This window comes from Salvelinus alpinus, chromosome 10, assembly GCF_045679555.1.
Source record: "Salvelinus alpinus chromosome 10, SLU_Salpinus.1, whole genome shotgun sequence".
Taxonomy (NCBI): domain Eukaryota; kingdom Metazoa; phylum Chordata; class Actinopteri; order Salmoniformes; family Salmonidae; genus Salvelinus; species Salvelinus alpinus.
Genome location: NC_092095.1, coordinates 63,558,047 through 63,575,431, shown reverse-complemented (window position 1 = coordinate 63,575,431; position 17,385 = coordinate 63,558,047). Strand labels below are relative to the sequence as shown.

General features: G+C 50.9%; 1 protein-coding gene across 1 annotated transcript in view; it reads right to left on the bottom strand.

The window, feature by feature from the left end:
• The window catches only part of pwp2h (PWP2 small subunit processome component), an 18,252-nt gene extending 867 nt beyond the window's left edge, over positions 1 to 17,385 (bottom strand). Inside the window, exons 1-17 of the mRNA XM_071330366.1 lie at positions 17,240 to 17,385; positions 17,046 to 17,158; positions 15,915 to 16,109; positions 15,671 to 15,814; positions 15,360 to 15,495; positions 14,772 to 14,992; positions 14,347 to 14,490; positions 14,067 to 14,137; positions 13,809 to 13,945; positions 13,352 to 13,500; positions 12,796 to 13,094; positions 12,369 to 12,549; positions 12,083 to 12,230; positions 10,210 to 10,384; positions 602 to 820; positions 257 to 407; positions 14 to 88 (exon numbers count right to left, since the gene is read on the bottom strand). Of these exons, the coding sequence (XP_071186467.1) occupies positions 14 to 88; positions 257 to 407; positions 602 to 820; positions 10,210 to 10,384; positions 12,083 to 12,230; positions 12,369 to 12,549; positions 12,796 to 13,094; positions 13,352 to 13,500; positions 13,809 to 13,945; positions 14,067 to 14,137; positions 14,347 to 14,490; positions 14,772 to 14,992; positions 15,360 to 15,495; positions 15,671 to 15,814; positions 15,915 to 16,109; positions 17,046 to 17,158; positions 17,240 to 17,257 (2,576 nt within the window). The 5' untranslated portion in view covers positions 17,258 to 17,385. The remainder of the gene's footprint in view (positions 1 to 13; positions 89 to 256; positions 408 to 601; positions 821 to 10,209; positions 10,385 to 12,082; positions 12,231 to 12,368; positions 12,550 to 12,795; positions 13,095 to 13,351; positions 13,501 to 13,808; positions 13,946 to 14,066; positions 14,138 to 14,346; positions 14,491 to 14,771; positions 14,993 to 15,359; positions 15,496 to 15,670; positions 15,815 to 15,914; positions 16,110 to 17,045; positions 17,159 to 17,239) is intronic.

The following is a 17,385-nucleotide window of genomic DNA, read 5'->3' as shown; positions in this document are numbered from 1 at the left end:
TATTTGAACTTACAGTTTCGAGAGATCCTCAAAGTGCTTTTGAATACTCTTCTGCAGTGACTGAATGGTGGGAAGAATGGCTCCAGACCTGATCAGCACAAAACAGTGTTTAGCAGTCTGCCCTCTGCTGTGGCTTCACAATCCTTTATCTAAATGACTACAAGATGCCATTTCTCCTCAGTAAATGTTGAGCTGTTTTTGATATGGAAGATAAGCCTGTTATTTCTATGGTGTGTTTGTGGCCAGCAGTACCCACCTGGTTTTGAGTTTCTGTCCATGCTGCGTGAGGAGAGACTGGGACCAGCTCAGGTAGAACTGCAGGTGACCACATCGCTCCAGGGCTGATGCTATGAAACCTAACAGTTTCTCTACATAGACATCAGGCAGGGAGCCGCACACCACGGCGACTAAAACACACAGAGAGGACATGCTGATGACATGTGACTACTACCATGATAATCTACTGGTCTGTGGTCACAAAAAACTAACTCTTACATCCTCCAAGACCCAACCTCTCATTTTTACAGATCGCAGCACTTCTGACCAGAAATGAAAGTCACATGACACCTTCACGGAAACAGAAATGCCCATGAGCACTCACTCTGGTGGTGTGGCACGGCCTCCAGGACTTCTTGTGTGAGGGCGGTCTCGTTGAGGCGGAACGCCAGCACGATGGCTGCCGCCCACTCGGCCTGGCGCAGCTGTCGACGGACACTGACGGGGGTCACGTCCAGGTCAAGGTCGTAGGGGTCAAACACCAGCGCCCCGTCCAGAGAGAAGGTCAGCAGGCCCTCCGTGGAGGTAGCAGCCCAGCTACGACCTGAGAGAAGAGAGAGGTGGAGGGGAAAGAGAGAGGTGGAGGGGAAAGAGAAGAGAGGGAGGGGAAAGAGAAGAGAGGGAGGGGAAAGAGAAGAGAGGGAGGGGAAAGAGAAGAGGTGGAGGGGAAAGAGAAGAGGTGGAGGGGAAAGAGGAGAGAGAGAGGTGGAGGGGAAAGAGGAGAGGTGGAGGGGAAAGAGAGAGGTGGAGGGGAAAGAGAGAGGTGGAGGGGAAAGAAGAGAGGGAGGGGAAAGAGAAGAGAGGTGGAGGGGAAAGAAGAGGTGGAGGGGAAAGAGGAGAGAGAGGTGGAGGGGAAAGAGGAGAGAGAGAGGTGGAGGGGAAAGAGGAGAGAGAGGTGGAGGGGAAAGAGAGAGGTGGAGGGGAAAGAGAAGAGAGAGGTGGAGGGGAAAGAGAAGAGAGAGGTGGAGGGGAAAGAGGAGAGAGAGGTGGAGGGGAAAGAGAGAGGTGGAGGGGAAAGAGAAGAGAGAGGTGGAGGGGAAAGAGAAGAGAGAGGTGGAGGGGAAAGAGGAGAGAGAGGTGGAGGGGAAAGAAGAGAGAGAGGTGGAGGGGAAAGAGAGAAGAGAGATGGAGGGGAAAGAGAGAAGAGAGGTGGAGGGGAAAGAGAGAGGTGGAGGGGAAAGAGAGAGGTGGAGGGGAAAGAGAGAGGTGGAGGGGAAAGAGAGAAGAGAGAGGTGGAGGGGAAAGAGAGAAGAGAGAGGTGGAGGGGAAAGAGAGAAGAGAGAGGTGGAGGGGAAAGAGAGAAGAGAGGTGGAGGGGAAAGAGAAGAGAGGTGGAGGGGAAAGAGAAGAGAGGTGGAGGGGAAAGAGAAGAGAGGTGGAGGGGAAAGAAGAGAGAGAGGTGGAGGGGAAAGAGAGAAGAGAGATGGAGGGGAAAGAGAGAAGAGAGGTGGAGGGGAAAGAGAGGTGGAGGGGAAAGAGAGAGGTGGAGGGGAAAGAGAAAGGTGGAGGGGAAAGAGAGAAGAGAGAGGTGGAGGGGAAAGAGAGAAGAGAGAGGTGGAGGGGAAAGAGAGAAGAGAGAGGTGGAGGGGAAAGAGAGAAGAGAGGTGGAGGGGAAAGAGAAGAGAGGTGGAGGGGAAAGAGAAGAGAGGTGGAGGGGAAAGAGAAGAGAGGTGGAGGGGAAAGAAGAGGTAGAGGAGAGAGAGGTGGAGGGGAAAGAGAAGAGAGGGAGGGGAGAGAGAGGTGGAGGGGAAAGAGGAGAGAGAGAGGTGGAGGGGAAAGAGGAGAGAGAGGTGGAGGGGAAAGAGAAGAGAGAGGTGGAGGGGAAAGAGAAGAGAGAGGTGGAGGGGAAAGAGAAGAGAGAGGTGGGGGGAAAGAGAAGAGAGAGGTGGAGGGGAAAGAGAAGAGAGAGGTGGAGGGGAAAGAGAAGAGAGAGGTGGAGGGGAAAGAGGAGAGAGAGGTGGAGGGGAAAGAGAGAGGTGGAGGGGAAAGAGAAGAGAGAGGTGGAGGGGAAAGAGAAGAGAGAGGTGGAGGGGAAAGAGGAGAGAGAGGTGGAGGGGAAAGAGAGAGGTGGAGGGGAAAGAGAAGAGAGAGGTGGAGGGGAAAGAGAAGAGAGAGGTGGAGGGGAAAGAGGAGAGAGAGGTGGAGGGGAAAGAAGAGAGAGAGGTGGAGGGGAAAGAGAGAAGAGAGATGGAGGGGAAAGAGAGAAGAGAGGTGGAGGGGAAAGAGAGAGGTGGAGGGGAAAGAGAGAGGTGGAGGGGAAAGAGAGAAGAGAGGTGGAGGGGAAAGAGAGAGGTGGAGGGGAAAGAGAGAGGTGGAGGGGAAAGAGAGAAGAGAGAGGTGGAGGGGAAAGAGAGAAGAGAGAGGTGGAGGGGAAAGAGAGAAGAGAGAGGTGGAGGGGAAAGAGAGAAGAGAGGTGGAGGGGAAAGAGAAGAGAGGTGGAGGGGAAAGAGAAGAGAGGTGGAGGGGAAAGAGAAGAGAGGTGGAGGGGAAAGAAGAAAGAGAGGTGGAGGGGAAAGAGAGAGGTGGAGGGGAAAGAGAGAGGTGGAGGGGAAAGAGAGAGGTGGAGGGGAAAGAGAGAGGTGGAGGGGAAAGAGAGAAGAGAGAGGTGGAGGGGAAAGAGAGAAGAGAGAGGTGGAGGGGAAAGAGAGAAGAGAGAGGTGGAGGGGAAAGAGAGAAGAGAGATGGAGGGGAAAGAGAGAAGAGAGGTGGAGGGGAAAGAGAGAGGTGGAGGGGAAAGAGAGAGGTGGAGGGGAAAGAGAGAAGAGAGGTGGAGGGAAAAGAGAGAGGGGGAGGGGAAAGAGAGAGGTGGAGGGGAAAGAGAGAAGAGAGAGGTGGAGGGGAAAGAGAGAAGAGAGAGGTGGAGGGGAAAGAGAGAAGAGAGAGGTGGAGGGGAAAGAGAGAAGAGAGGTGGAGGGGAAAGAGAAGAGAGGTGGAGGGGAAAGAGAAGAGAGGTGGAGGGGAAAGAGAAGAGAGGTGGAGGGGAAAGAAGAGAGAGAGGTGGAGGGGAAAGAGAGAAGAGAGGTGGAGGGGAAAGAGAGAGGTGGAGGGGAAAGAGAGAGGTGGAGGGGAAAGAGAGAGGTGGAGGGGAAAGAGAGAGGTGGAGGGGAAAGAGAGAAGAGAGAGGTGGAGGGGAAAGAGAGAGGTGGAGGGGAAAGAGAGAAGAGAGAGGTGGAGGGGAAAGAGAGAAGAGAGGTGGAGGGGAAAGAGAAGAGAGGTGGAGGGGAAAGAGAAGAGAGGTGGAGGGGAAAGAGAAGAGAGGTGGAGGGGAAAGAAGAGATGGAGGGGAAAGAGGAGAGAGAGGTGGAGGGGAAAGAGAAGAGAGGGAGGGGAGAGAGAGGTGGAGGGGAAAGAGGAGAGAGAGAGGTGGAGGGGAAAGAGGAGAGAGAGGTGGAGGGGAAAGAGAAGAGAGAGGTGGAGGGGAAAGAGAAGAGAGAGGTGGAGGGGAAAGAGAAGAGAGAGGTGGAGGGGAAAGAGAAGAGAGAGGTGGAGGGGAAAGAGAAGAGAGAGGTGGAGGGGAAAGAGAAGAGAGAGGTGGAGGGGAAAGAGAGAAGAGAGAGGTGGAGGGGAAAGAGAGAAGAGAGAGGTGGAGGGGAAAGAGAGAAGAGAGATGGAGGGGAAAGAGAGAAGAGAGGTGGAGGGGAAAGAGAGAGGTGGAGGGGAAAGAGAGAGGTGGAGGGGAAAGAGAGAAGAGAGGTGGAGGGGAAAGAGAGAGGTGGAGGGGAAAGAGAGAGGTGGAGGGGAAAGAGAGAAGAGAGAGGTGGAGGGGAAAGAGAGAAGAGAGAGGTGGAGGGGAAAGAGAGAAGAGAGAGGTGGAGGGGAAAGAGAAGAGAGAGGTGGAGGGGAAAGAGAAGAGAGAGGTGGAGGGGAAAGAGAAGAGAGAGGTGGAGGGGAAAGAGAAGAGAGAGGTGGAGGGGAAAGAGAAGAGAGAGGTGGAGGGGAAAGAGGAGAGAGAGGTGGAGGGGAAAGAGAGAGGTGGAGGGGAAAGAGAAGAGAGAGGTGGAGGGGAAAGAGAAGAGAGAGGTGGAGGGGAAAGAAGAGAGAGAGGTGGAGGGGAAAGAGAGAGGTGGAGGGGAAAGAGAAGAGAGAGGTGGAGGGGAAAGAGAAGAGAGAGGTGGAGGGGAAAGAGAAGAGAGAGGTGGAGGGGAAAGAGAGAAGAGAGAGGTGGAGGGGAAAGAGAGAAGAGAGGTGGAGGGGAAAGAGAAGAGAGGTGGAGGGGAAAGAGAAGAGAGGTGGAGGGGAAAGAGAAGAGAGGTGGAGGGGAAAGAAGAGGTGGAGGGGAAAGAGGAGAGAGAGGTGGAGGGGAAAGAGAAGAGAGGGAGGGGAGAGAGAGGTGGAGGGGAAAGAGGAGAGAGAGAGGTGGAGGGGAAAGAGGAGAGAGAGGTGGAGGGGAAAGAGAAGAGAGAGGTGGAGGGGAAAGAGAAGAGAGAGGTGGAGGGGAAAGAGAAGAGAGAGGTGGAGGGGAAAGAGAAGAGAGAGGTGGAGGGGAAAGAGAAGAGAGAGGTGGAGGGGAAAGAGAAGAGAGAGGTGGAGGGGAAAGAGAAGAGAGAGGTGGAGGGGAAAGAGAGAGGTGGAGGGGAAAGAGAGAGGTGGAGGGGAAAGAGAGAGGTGGAGGGGAAAGAGAGAAGAGAGAGGTGGAGGGGAAAGAGAGAAGAGAGAGGTGGAGGGGAAAGAGAGAAGAGAGAGGTGGAGGGGAAAGAGAGAAGAGAGGTGGAGGGGAAAGAGAAGAGAGGTGGAGGGGAAAGAGAAGAGAGGTGGAGGGGAAAGAGAAGAGAGGTGGAGGGGAAAGAAGAGAGAGAGGTGGAGGGGAAAGAGAGAAGAGAGATGGAGGGGAAAGAGAGAAGAGAGGTGGAGGGGAAAGAGAGAGGTGGAGGGGAAAGAGAGAGGTGGAGGGGAAAGAGAGAGGTGGAGGGGAAAGAGAGAAGAGAGAGGTGGAGGGGAAAGAGAGAAGAGAGAGGTGGAGGGGAAAGAGAGAAGAGAGAGGTGGAGGGGAAAGAGAGAGAGAGAGGTGGAGGGGAAAGAGAAGAGAGGTGGAGGGGAAAGAGAAGAGAGGTGGAGGGGAAAGAGAAGAGAGGTGGAGGGGAAAGAAGAGGTGGAGGGGAAAGAGGAGAGAGAGGTGGAGGGGAAAGAGAAGAGAGGGAGGGGAGAGAGAGGTGGAGGGGAAAGAGGAGAGAGAGAGGTGGAGGGGAAAGAGGAGAGAGAGGTGGAGGGGAAAGAGAAGAGAGAGGTGGAGGGGAAAGAGAAGAGAGAGGTGGAGGGGAAAGAGAAGAGAGAGGTGGAGGGGAAAGGGAAGAGAGAGGTGGAGGGGAAAGAGAAGAGAGAGGTGGAGGGGAAAGAGAAGAGAGAGGTGGAGGGGAAAGAGGAGAGAGAGGTGGAGGGGAAAGAGAGAGGTGGAGGGGAAAGAGAAGAGAGAGGTGGAGGGGAAAGAGAAGAGAGAGGTGGAGGGGAAAGAGGAGAGAGAGGTGGAGGGGAAAGAGAGAGGTGGAGGGGAAAGAGAAGAGAGAGGTGGAGGGGAAAGAGAAGAGAGAGGTGGAGGGGAAAGAGGAGAGAGAGGTGGAGGGGAAAGAAGAGAGAGAGGTGGAGGGGAAAGAAGAGAGAGAGGTGGAGGGGAAAGAGAGAAGAGAGATGGAGGGGAAAGAGAGAAGAGAGGTGGAGGGGAAAGAGAGAGGTGGAGGGGAAAGAGAGAAGAGAGAGGTGGAGGGGAAAGAGAGAAGAGAGAGGTGGAGGGGAAAGAGAGAAGAGAGAGGTGGAGGGGAAAGAGAAGAGAGGTGGAGGGGAAAGAGAAGAGAGGTGGAGGGGAAAGAGAAGAGAGGTGGAGGGGAAAGAGAAGAGAGGTGGAGGGGAAAGAGAAGAGAGGTGGAGGGGAAAGAAGAGAGGGAGGGGAAAGAGAAGAGAGGTGGAGGGGAAAGAAGAGAGGGAGGGGAAAGAGAGGTGGAGGGGAAAGAGGAGAGAGAGGTGGAGGGGAAAGAGAGAGGCGGAGGGAAAGAGAGAGGCGGAGGGGAAGAGAGAGGTGGAGGGGAAAGAGGAGAGAGAGGTGGAGGGGAAAGAGGAGAGAGAGGTGGAGGGGAAAGAGAGAAGAGAGAGGTGGAGGGGAAAGAGAGAGGTGGAGGGGAAAGAGAAGAGGGAGGAGAAAGAGAGAGGTGGAGGGGAAAGAGAAGAGGGAGGGGAAAGAGAGAGGTGGAGGGGAAAGAGAAGAGGGAGGGGAAAGAGAAGAGGGAGGGGAAAGAGAGGTGGAGGGGAAAGAGAGAGGTGGAGGGGAAAGAGAAGAGAGAGGTGGAGGGGAAAGAGAAGAGAGAGAGGTGGAGGGGAAAGAGAAGAGAGAGAGGTGGAGGGGAAAGAGAAGAGAGAGAGGTGGAGGGGAAAGAGAAGAGAGAGGTGGAGGGGAAAGAGAAGAGAGAGAGGTGGAGGGGAAAGAGAAGAGAGAGAGGTGGAGGGGAAAGAGAAGAGAGAGAGAGGTGGAGGGGAAAGAGAGAAGAGAGGTGGAGGGGAAAGAAGAGGTGGAGGGGAAAGAGGAGAGAGAGGTGGAGGGGAAAGAGAAGAGAGGAAGGGGAGAGAGAGGTGGAGGGGAAAGAGGAGAGAGAGAGGTGGAGGGGAAAGAGGAGAGAGAGGTGGAGGGGAAAGAGAAGAGAGAGGTGGAGGGGAAAGAGGAGAGAGAGGTGGAGGGGAAAGAGAGAGGTGGAGGGGAAAGAGAAGAGAGAGGTGGAGGGGAAAGAGAAGAGAGAGGTGGAGGGGAAAGAGAAGAGAGAGGTGGAGGGGAAAGAAGAGAGAGAGGTGGAGGGGAAAGAGAGAAGAGAGATGGAGGGGAAAGAGAGAAGAGAGGTGGAGGGGAAAGAGAGAGGTGGAGGGGAAAGAGAGAGTTGGAGGGGAAAGAGAGAAGAGAGAGGTGGAGGGGAAAGAGAGAAGAGAGAGGTGGAGGGGAAAGAGAGAAGAGAGAGGTGGAGGGGAAAGAGAGAAGAGAGGTGGAGGGGAAAGAGAAGAGAGAGGTGGAGGGGAAAGAGAGAAGAGAGGTGGAGGGGAAAGAGAAGAGAGGTGGAGGGGAAAGAGAAGAGAGGTGGAGGGGAAAGAGAGGTGGAGGGGAAAGAGGAGAGAGAGGTGGAGGGGAAAGAGGAGAGAGAGGTGGAGGGGAAAGAGAGAGGCGGAGGGGAAGAGAGAGGTGGAGGGGAAAGAGGAGAGAGAGGTGGAGGGGAAAGAGGAGAGAGAGGTGGAGGGGAAAGAGAGAAGAGAGAGGTGGAGGGGAAAGAGGTGGAGGGGAAAGAGAAGAGGGAGGGGAAAGAGAGAGGTGGAGGGGAAAGAGAGAGGTGGAGGGGAAAGAGAAGAGAGATGGAGGGGAAAGAGAAGAGAGATGGAGGGGAAAGAGAGAGGTGGAGGGGAAAGAGAAGAGAGAGGTGGAGGGGAAAGGAAAGAGAAGAGAGAGGTGGAGGGGAAAGAAAAGAGAGAGAGGTGGAGGGGAAAGAGAGAAGAGAGGTGGAGGGGAAAGAGAAGAGAGGTGGAGGGGAAAGAGAAGAGAGGTGGAGGGGAAAGAGAGGTGGAGGGGAAAGAGGAGAGAGAGGTGGAGGGGAAAGAGGAGAGAGAGGTGGAGGGGAAAGAGAGAGGCGGAGGGGAAGAGAGAGGTGGAGGGGAAAGAGGAGAGAGAGGTGGAGGGGAAAGAGGAGAGAGAGGTGGAGGGGAAAGAGAGAAGAGAGAGGTGGAGGGGAAAGAGAGAGGTGGAGGGGAAAGAGAAGAGGGAGGGGAAAGAGAGAGGTGGAGGGGAAAGAGAGAGGTGGAGGGGAAAGAGAAGAGAGATGGAGGGGAAAGAGAAGAGAGATGGAGGGGAAAGAGAGAGGTGGAGGGGAAAGAGAAGAGAGAGGTGGAGGGGAAAGGAAAGAGAAGAGAGAGGTGGAGGGGAAAGAAAAGAGAGAGAGGTGGAGGGGAAAGAGAAGAGAGAGAGGTGGAGGGGAAAGAGAAGAGAGAGGTGGAGGGGAAAGAGAAGAGAGAGAGGTGGAGGGGAAAGAGAAGAGAGAGAGGTGGAGGGGAAAGAGAAGAGAGAGAGAGGTGGAGGGGAAAGAGAAGAGAGAGAGAGGTGGAGGGGAAAGAGAAGAGAGAGAGAGGTGGAGGGGAAAGAGAGAAGAGAGGTGGAGGGGAAAGAGAGAGGTGGAGGGGAAAGAGAGAGGTGGAGGGGAAAGAGAGAGGTGGAGGGGAAAGAGAGAAGAGAGAGGTGGAGGGGAAAGAGAGAAGAGAGAGGTGGAGGGGAAAGAGAGAAGAGAGAGGTGGAGGGGAAAGAGAGAAGAGAGAGGTGGAGGGGAAAGAGAAGAGAGAGGTGGAGGGGAAAGAGAAGAGAGAGGTGGAGGGGAAAGAGAAGAGAGAGAGATGGAGGGGAAAGAGAAAAGAGAGGTGGAGGGGAAAGAGAGAGGTGGAGGGGAAAGAGAGAGGTGGAGGGGAAAGAGAGAAGAGAGAGGTGGAGGGGAAAGAGAGAAGAGAGAGGTGGAGGGGAAAGAGAGAAGAGAGAGGTGGAGGGGAAAGAGAGAAGAGAGAGGTGGAGGGGAAAGAGAGAAGAGAGAGTTGGAGGGGAAAGAGAAGAGAGGTGGAGGGGAAAGAGAAGAGAGGTGGAGGGGAAAGAGAAGAGAGGTGGAGGGGAAAGAGAAGAGAGGTGGAGGGGAAAGAAGAGAGGGAGGGGAAAGAGAAGAGAGGTGGAGGGGAAAGAAGAGAGGGAGGGGAAAGAGAAGAGAGGTGGAGGGGAAAGAGAGAGGCGGAGGGGAAGAGAGAGGTGGGGAAAGAGGAGAGAGAGGTGGAGGGGAAAGAGGAGAGAGAGGTGGAGGGGAAAGAGAGAAGAGAGAGGTGGAGGGGAAAGAGAGAGGTGGAGGGGAAAGAGAGAGGTGGAGGGGAAAGAGAGAGGTGGAGGGGAAAGAGAGAGGTGGAGGGGAAAGAGAGAAGAGAGAGGTGGAGGGGAAAGAGAGAAGAGAGAGGTGGAGGGGAAAGAGAGAAGAGAGAGGTGGAGGGGAAAGAGAGAAGAGAGAGGTGGAGGGGAAAGAGAGAAGAGAGTTGGAGGGGAAAGAGAAGAGAGGTGGAGGGGAAAGAGAAGAGAGGTGGAGGGGAAAGAGAAGAGAGGTGGAGGGGAAAGAGAAGAGAGGTGGAGGGGAAAGAAGAGAGGGAGGGGAAAGAGAAGAGAGGTGGAGGGGAAAGAAGAGAGGGAGGGGAAAGAGAAGAGAGGTGGAGGGGAAAGAGAGAGGCGGAGGGGAAGAGAGAGGTGGGGAAAGAGGAGAGAGAGGTGGAGGGGAAAGAGGAGAGAGAGGTGGAGGGGAAAGAGAGAAGAGAGAGGTGGAGGGGAAAGAGAGAGGTGGAGGGGAAAGAGAGAGGTGGAGGGGAAAGAGAGAGGTGGAGGGGAAAGAGAAGAGAGATGGAGGGGAAAGAAGAGGTGGAGGGGAAAGAAGAGGTGGAGGGGAAAGAGAAGAGGTGGAGGGGAAAGAGGAGAGAGAGATGGAGGGGAAAGAGGAGAGAGAGGTGGAGGGGAAAGAGGAGAGAGAGGTGGAGGGGAAAGAGAGAGGTGGAGGGGAAAGAGAGAGGTGGAGGGGAAAGAGAAGAGAGAGGTGGAGGGGAAAGAGAGAAGAGAGAGGTGGAGGGGAAAGAGAGAAGAGAGAGGTGGAGGGGAAAGAGAGAAGAGAGAGGTGGAGGGGAAAGAGAGAAGAGAGAGGTGGAGGGGAAAGAGAGAGGTGGAGGGGAAAGAGAGAGGTGGAGGGGAAAGAGAGAAGAGAGAGTTGGAGGGGAAAGAGTGAGGTGGAGGGGAAAGAGAGAAGAGAGAGGTGGAGGGGAAAGAGAGAAGAGAGAGGTGGAGGGAGAAGAGAGAGGTGGAGGGGAAAGAGAGAAAAGCGTTACATTGGATATCCGTGGTACAGAACGATGCACCAGGTGGACTCTTCAGCAGAACCAGCTCAGATAAGACACTTGTAATCCTGATACTAACCAGTAGGAGAGAAGCGGAGAGAGCTCACTCTGATTTCAGGCTTGAAATGGCGAGAGCTCATGTCTCCTTTCCTAACCCCTGGCAGACTGAGCTCTACCCCGTCCCCATCACCCACCCCCTCATCCACCAGCGCCAGACTCCCAAACTCTGTCATTTTCCTCCGGTCCAAGAACTCCTGAAGGAGACAGAAAACAGACAAGATCAATCTCACGCAACATCTGACTAGAAGACTGCTAGCCGCCATTCTACTAGCACAGTGTGCTGTATATATGCTCTGTAGGTGTGCTGTATATATGCTCTGTAGGTGTGCTGTATATATGCTCTGTAGGTGTGCTGTATATATGCTCTGTAGGTGTACTGTATATATGCTCTGTAGGTGTACTGTATATATGCTCTGTAGGTGTGCTGTATATATGCTCTGAAGGTGTACTGTATAAATGCTCTGTAGGTGTACTGTATAAATGCTCTGTAGGTGTACTGTATTTATGCTCTGTAGGTGTGCTGTATAAATGCTCTGAAGGTGTACTGTATATATGCTCTGTAGGTGTGCTGTATATATGCTCTGTAGGTGTACTGTATATATGCTCTGTAGGTGTGCTGTATATATGCTCTGTAGGTGTACTGTATAAATGCTCTGTAGGTGTACTGTATTTATGCTCTGTAGGTGTACTGTATAAATGCTCTGTAGGTGTACTGTATATATGCTCTGTAGGTGTACTGTATTTATGCTCTGTAGGTGTACTGTATATATGCTCTGTAGGTGTACTGTATTTATGCTCTGTAGGTGTACTGTATATATGCTCTGTAGGTGTACTGTATTTATGCTCTGTAGGTGTACTGTATAAATGCTCTGTAGGTGTACTGTATATATGCTCTGAAGGTGTACTGTATTTATGCTCTGTAGGTGTACTGTATATATGCTCTGAAGGTGTACTGTATATATGCTCTGAAGGTGTACTGTATATATGCTCTGAAGGTGTACTGTATAAATGCTCTGTAGGTGTACTGTATATATGCTCTGAAGGTGTACTGTATAAATGCTCTGTAGGTGTACTGTATATATGCTCTGAAGGTGTACTGTATAAATGCTCTGTAGGTGTACTGTATATATGCTCTGAAGGTGTACTGTATATATGCTCTGTAGGTGTACTGTATTTATGCTCTGAAGGTGTACTGTATATATGCTCTGTAGGTGTACTGTATTTATGCTCTGTAGGTGTGCTGTATAAATGCTCTGAAGGTGTACTGTATTTATGCTCTGTAGGTGTACTGTATATATGCTCTGAAGGTGTACTGTATATATGCTCTGAAGGTGTACTGTATAAATGCTCTGTAGGTGTACTGTATATATGCTCTGAAGGTGTACTGTATATATGCTCTGAAGGTGTACTGTATATATGCTCTGTAGGTGTACTGTATATATGCTGTATATATGCTCTGTAGGTGTGCTGTATATATGCTCTGAAGGTGTACTGTATAAATGCTCTGAAGGTGTACTGTATATATGCTCTGAAGGTGTACTGTATATATGCTCTGTAGGTGTACTGTATATATGCTCTGTAGGTGTACTGTATATATGCTCTGAAGGTGTACTGTATAAATGCTCAGAAGGTGTACTGTATATATGCTCTGTAGTTGTACTGTATATATGCTGTATATATGCTCTGTAGGTGTGCTGTATATATGCTCTGTAGGTGTACTGTATATATGCTCTGAAGGTGTACTGTATAAATGCTCTGTAGGTGTACTGTATATATGCTCTGAAGGTGTACTGTATATATGCTCTGTAGGTGTGCTGTATATATGCTGTATAAATGCTCTGAAGGTGTACTGTATATATGCTCTGAAGGTCAGCCTGTGGTCAGTACTGTACCTCCATGGCGTCCAGGGACAGGTTGCAGGAGATCTCAAACTTCTTCATGAGGATCTGTTCTCTGATGTTGTAGATGCAGACAAACTTGGACTGGCCTCCAGCCAGGATGGACTCCCCGTCTGCAGAGTAGCACAGCGACGTGAAGGACCTGGAATACACAGTACGGGTGGCCACACTTAATGCCCGAAGGGAAACTGTGAGGTAATTACTAAGACGCTGCTAGGGAAATGAACTGTTGGTCCAATAACCAGAACACTGGCAGAAACACACAGGTTACTCCACTCACTTGCCCTTGGCGGACTGTTTGGAGGTGATCTTCTCGGTCTCCTTGCGTCCCATCTCCAGGTCGTGGCGTCCGCTGACCGAGCCTGTCTGATTGGCTGACTGGGGGTTCCAGAAGGAGATCTCTCCGTCCAGCGTGGCCACGGCCAGCTCCTGACCATCCGGCCGGTACGACACCGCCAGGCCTGCACAACCAATCAGAGACAGAGACATTCATTCAGTGTTACCCCTACTACCATTACTTCCGCTGAATCCCAAATCGTCTCTACACTCAGCCACACTACGACTAAGTGTCTGTCTGGAAACAACTAACAACTCTGGATTAGGAAAATGACGAAGAAATGCTCATTTAGCAGAAAACTATCCCATTAACATGACTGTCAGTCAGAGAGCTGTAGAAGGGACTGAGGGGAGACTGAGGCGGGGCTTACCGTCAGAGGTGAGACGGAGCGTCTCTTTGGTCTGCCAGCTGTCCATCATGTCCCAGAGGCGGACCGTCTTGTCCCATGATGCACTGGCCAGGATGGACTGCACCGGGCTGAAGCACAGACAGCTCACCGGGCCCTCGTGGCCCCCCAGGACCTCTAGCAGGCGTCCAGTCTGCATGGACCAGATGAAGACCTCGAAGGAGTCCTGGGCCCCAGCGCTCACCAGGTCCCCGCTCGGGTCCACCGCCAGAGACGAGAACTGGGCCGGCCGCGGAGACGTGAACGTCCGGAAGTTACGGTACCTGTGTAGATACAGTAGTTCCAGACAATCAACTATCAGTATGAACCACTCATTAACCATAGAGCCTGTTTCTCTATGAAACCTTCCTAGTGTATGTGATTGAAAGGGAAAACATGTTTCTGGGAAGATTTATATAATGTTACATTGCTAGTTGTTTTAATTGAAAGGGTGAGTATTGTGCATGTCTGTCTTAAACAGGTTTGTGGTGTGGTGTGTAGGGGTGGGGTGAAGCTGCCTTCACCAGGTGTGTTCTCTTACCTGTGCAGGTCGAAGGCTCGGACCGTTCCATCCAGGGAGGCGCTGACGATGACAAAGCCTCTGGAGGTGAAGGTGACGTTAGTGACAGAGCTGGTGTGTTCTGTGAACGTGACGAAGCACAAGCCGCTGGTCATGTTCCACACTTTCACCTGAAACACAGAACACCATCAGCATTCACATGCCTGTTTGAAAACACAGGGAAATCCTGCTGTTGTTACCTAACCATAGAATCATTTGGGGGGTGCTTATATTAGTTGTGTAATGAAATTGTGTTTCTTGCATATCCCAGCTTCCCCTAAAGCTCCCGCAGGGAGTGGGGTCATGGCCAGGGTCACCATTTTCATGACCTTGGTATTCCAAAAACGTTGTATCATTCAGCCAACACGTGGTTTGGCACAACAGAACAACTGAGATGCAGCAGCTAACAGGCCATGGAGAAAAATGTACAAGAACTCACTTTCCCATCATCCCCCCCTGTAGCGATGTACTGTCCGTCGGGGGAGTAAGCCAGGGCGGCCATGTTGTTGAAGTGTCCCTGCTGTTTGAACACGTAGGATTCACTCTGCCACTCCCACACCAGCAGCTGGCCCAGACCTGGACAACACACAAGGCAACGTGTCACACGGGTAATTGATGATACTTTGTTCCTGTGTTAAACACTGCAAGTTTGGATGTGCTATTCGGGTATGTTAATTGAGACACCATGAGACCATACCTGAGCAGCCAAAGCCTATCCAGTCGCCAGAGCTGTTCATTGACACTGTGGCGATCCTCTGGTCTGAGATACTGAAAGAACACATGAAAACATACAGGCTCAGTTATTGCTACTAGCCAATAATACAACAAAACCTAATTGTCCTAACTGTCCTAACAACTTATGATGAATGACACCCACGAGTAAGAACTGCAGGCTTGGGGGCTGAATGAAACTGGTCATTGAGTGGTTCAACAGTCGAGGAGTTAGTGTGTGTGTGTCCGTGTGTGTGACCCCTGACCTTAGGGAGTGGATGAGGTTGAACTCGGGCAGTTCGTGGAGATGGAAGATCCCCGAGGCGAACCCAGTCACCAGGATGTGTGTGGGCTTGTGGAACGCTGCAGCCGTCAGGTTGTTGAAGTCACCCTCCTTGTTGAAGAAGTGTCTGATGGAGACCAACACAACAGGCAGCGTCCAATCAGAAACCAACCTCACATTGGTAACACTCAGTCGGCCCAAAACAAATGTAAGTATCATCAGTCTTTATTTGTAAATCGCTTGGTAAGACTTGGTTAGACTCATGGCCAGGCAAACCGTCGAGGCAGTATGCTGCTGTACCACAGATACTTCAACATGTTTCTGAGGTGACATACTTGGCCAGGCAAACCGTCGAGGCAGTATGCTGCTGTACCTCAGATACTTCAACATGTTTGTGAGATGACATACTTGCTCCTCTGTTTGTATCTGACGTTCTTGGTTCCCTCCTTCTCCTTGGGTCTCTCTCCTTTCCCTCTGATCACCTCTCCTCTGGGCTCTTCCTCCTCTCCTTCTCCTCTCTCCTCCTCTCCTCTCTCCACTGGTAGCCTGGTCTTTCTCAGAACCAGCCCGTCCAGCTCCGTATCACTCTCCCACACACACAGCGTCCCGTCCTGGCTCACTGTGTACAACTGGAACACACACATATTCAGCAGGTCACTATGGAAACATGTACACACACACACTTAAAGAGATACTTCGGGGTTTTGGCATGCTAGCAGATACCCTTACACTTCAAGTCATTGTGCTACCTCTAACGTCCTTCATTCTGGACACAGAGACATAAACATGGTGTTCAGCAGTTTGTCAGACTCTGGGGAAGTAGATAAAGGGCCTCGTTGCCAACATCCCGAAGTATCCCTTTAACTCACATACGGTAAATGATGCACAACCACACGCAGGTTCCAATCTGCAAACACACACAGGGCACATAGAGAAACCCAGAACATGTTGGACACAGAGAAGGGCTGAGGGGGAAACCCGAGAGAGAACACTCACATCTAAACTGTCCTTCTCGAAGAAGCAGCCCACTATGATGTCCTTGTGTCCCCCCAGAGAGTAGTAGATGAGGTTGGACCAGCGCTCGGCTCCAAACACCCAGGTAGACATGTCTTTGCTGCCCACCACAAAGCACCTGCGTGGGAAACAGAGTTAAGGCAGGTGGTTTCTCTATACTACAATTATATAATGAAGGGTCACAAGACTGTATACTGGGGGATACTAAACTCCAGTGGTAGGGGTAAGCAGTGTTAGCTGGTTTTCCATTGCCAGGTGACATGAAACATGTTCTAGGTGGGCCAGTGGCTCACTTGGAGTCGTCGGTCCAGTCGATGCAGGTGGTCTCATCGTAGGGTCCGTAGTAGCTCTTGTCCAAGACAAAGGCATTGAACTCCCGGTTCCTCCCGGGAGCGTGGTACATCAACGCTACATTCTCCTTGGTTACCACAAACTTCCTGAGGACCAGGAGAGAGGCACACCAACAGACATTAGGCTACATCAGCTGATGTAATGATGTAGCAATGCAGCGTGTGTCATGATGAGTGAGGGACTGACCTGCCATCAGGAGAGAAGCGGATACTGGCCACAGGTTTGTGGAAGTGGAAGTGATGGAGAACAGCCCTTGTGATCAGGCTGACCAGCAACGCCGCTCCATCTTCATCCACCAGTATAGCCAAGTTCCCATCAGGGGAGAGGCCGACACAGGTGATGTTCTTGGCAGTGGACACTGGCAGTGTCTCTGACTTGTTGCTGTTAGAAAGAGAACGTGATCAGTCAGTCTGTTCTCCAAACGCAATAAGTTACAAATGTATTTTAATCAACAGTCTTGTAAAGGAATCTAGCTATAACATGTAGCTAGTTATCAGATACTAGGAATCTAGCTATAACATGTAGCTAGTTATCAGATACTAGGAATCTAGCTATAACATGTAGCTAGTTATCAGATACTAGGAATCTAGCTATAACATGTAGCTAGTTATCAGATACTAGGAATCTAGCTATAACATGTAGCTAGTTATCAGATACTAGGAATCTAGATATAACATGTAGCTAGTTATCAGATACTAGGAATCTAGCTATAACATGTAGCTAGTTATCAGATACTAGGAATCTAGCTATAACATGTAGCTAGTTATCAGATACTAGGAATCTAGCTATAACATGTAGCTAGTTATCAGATACTAGGAATCTAGCTATAACATGTAGCTAGTTATCAGATACTAGGAATCTAGCTATAACATGTAGCTAGTTATCAGATACTAGGAATCTAGCTATAACATGTAGCTAGTTATCAGATACTAGGAATCTAGCTATAACATGTAGCTAGTTATCAGATACTAGGAATCTAGCTATAACATGTAGCTAGTTATCAGATACTAGGAATCTAACTATAACATGTAGCTAGTTATCAGATACTAGGAATCTAGCTATAACATGTAGCTAGTTATCAGATACTAGGAATCTAGCTATAACATGTAGCTAGTTATCAGATACTAGGAATCTAGCTATAACATGTAGCTAGTTATCAGATACTAGGAATCTAGCTATAACATGTAGCTAGTTATCAGAAACTAGGAATCTAGCTATAACATGTAGCTAGTTATCAGATACTAGGAATCTAGCTATAACAGGTAACGTCAGCTAGTTATCAGATACTAGGAATCCTGTAATCAGATGCTATCTTACTTTTTTAGATCAAAGACGGAGATGCGGTTTCCCACCGGACTTATCACAGAGTTGCCATCCTTGGAGAAACTCAGATTCCCATGACGATACACAGCTCCCAACAAATTGGAAAACTAGAGGCAGAAATTAGAAAGATTAGCTAACTAACTAAAAAGCTAGCAAGCAGATAGAATCTACTAAGTGGTATCACTTACCCTGTAAGCAAACTTCATGTTGGTAGTTGTTCCCTATATTTGTTATTATTTAAATTATCATAAACATCACAGAAAGAGTACATTCATTTATTTCAAGCATGCCACACATGTGTTGGCATGTTGACAGTAGTCATTTCCGTGTATAA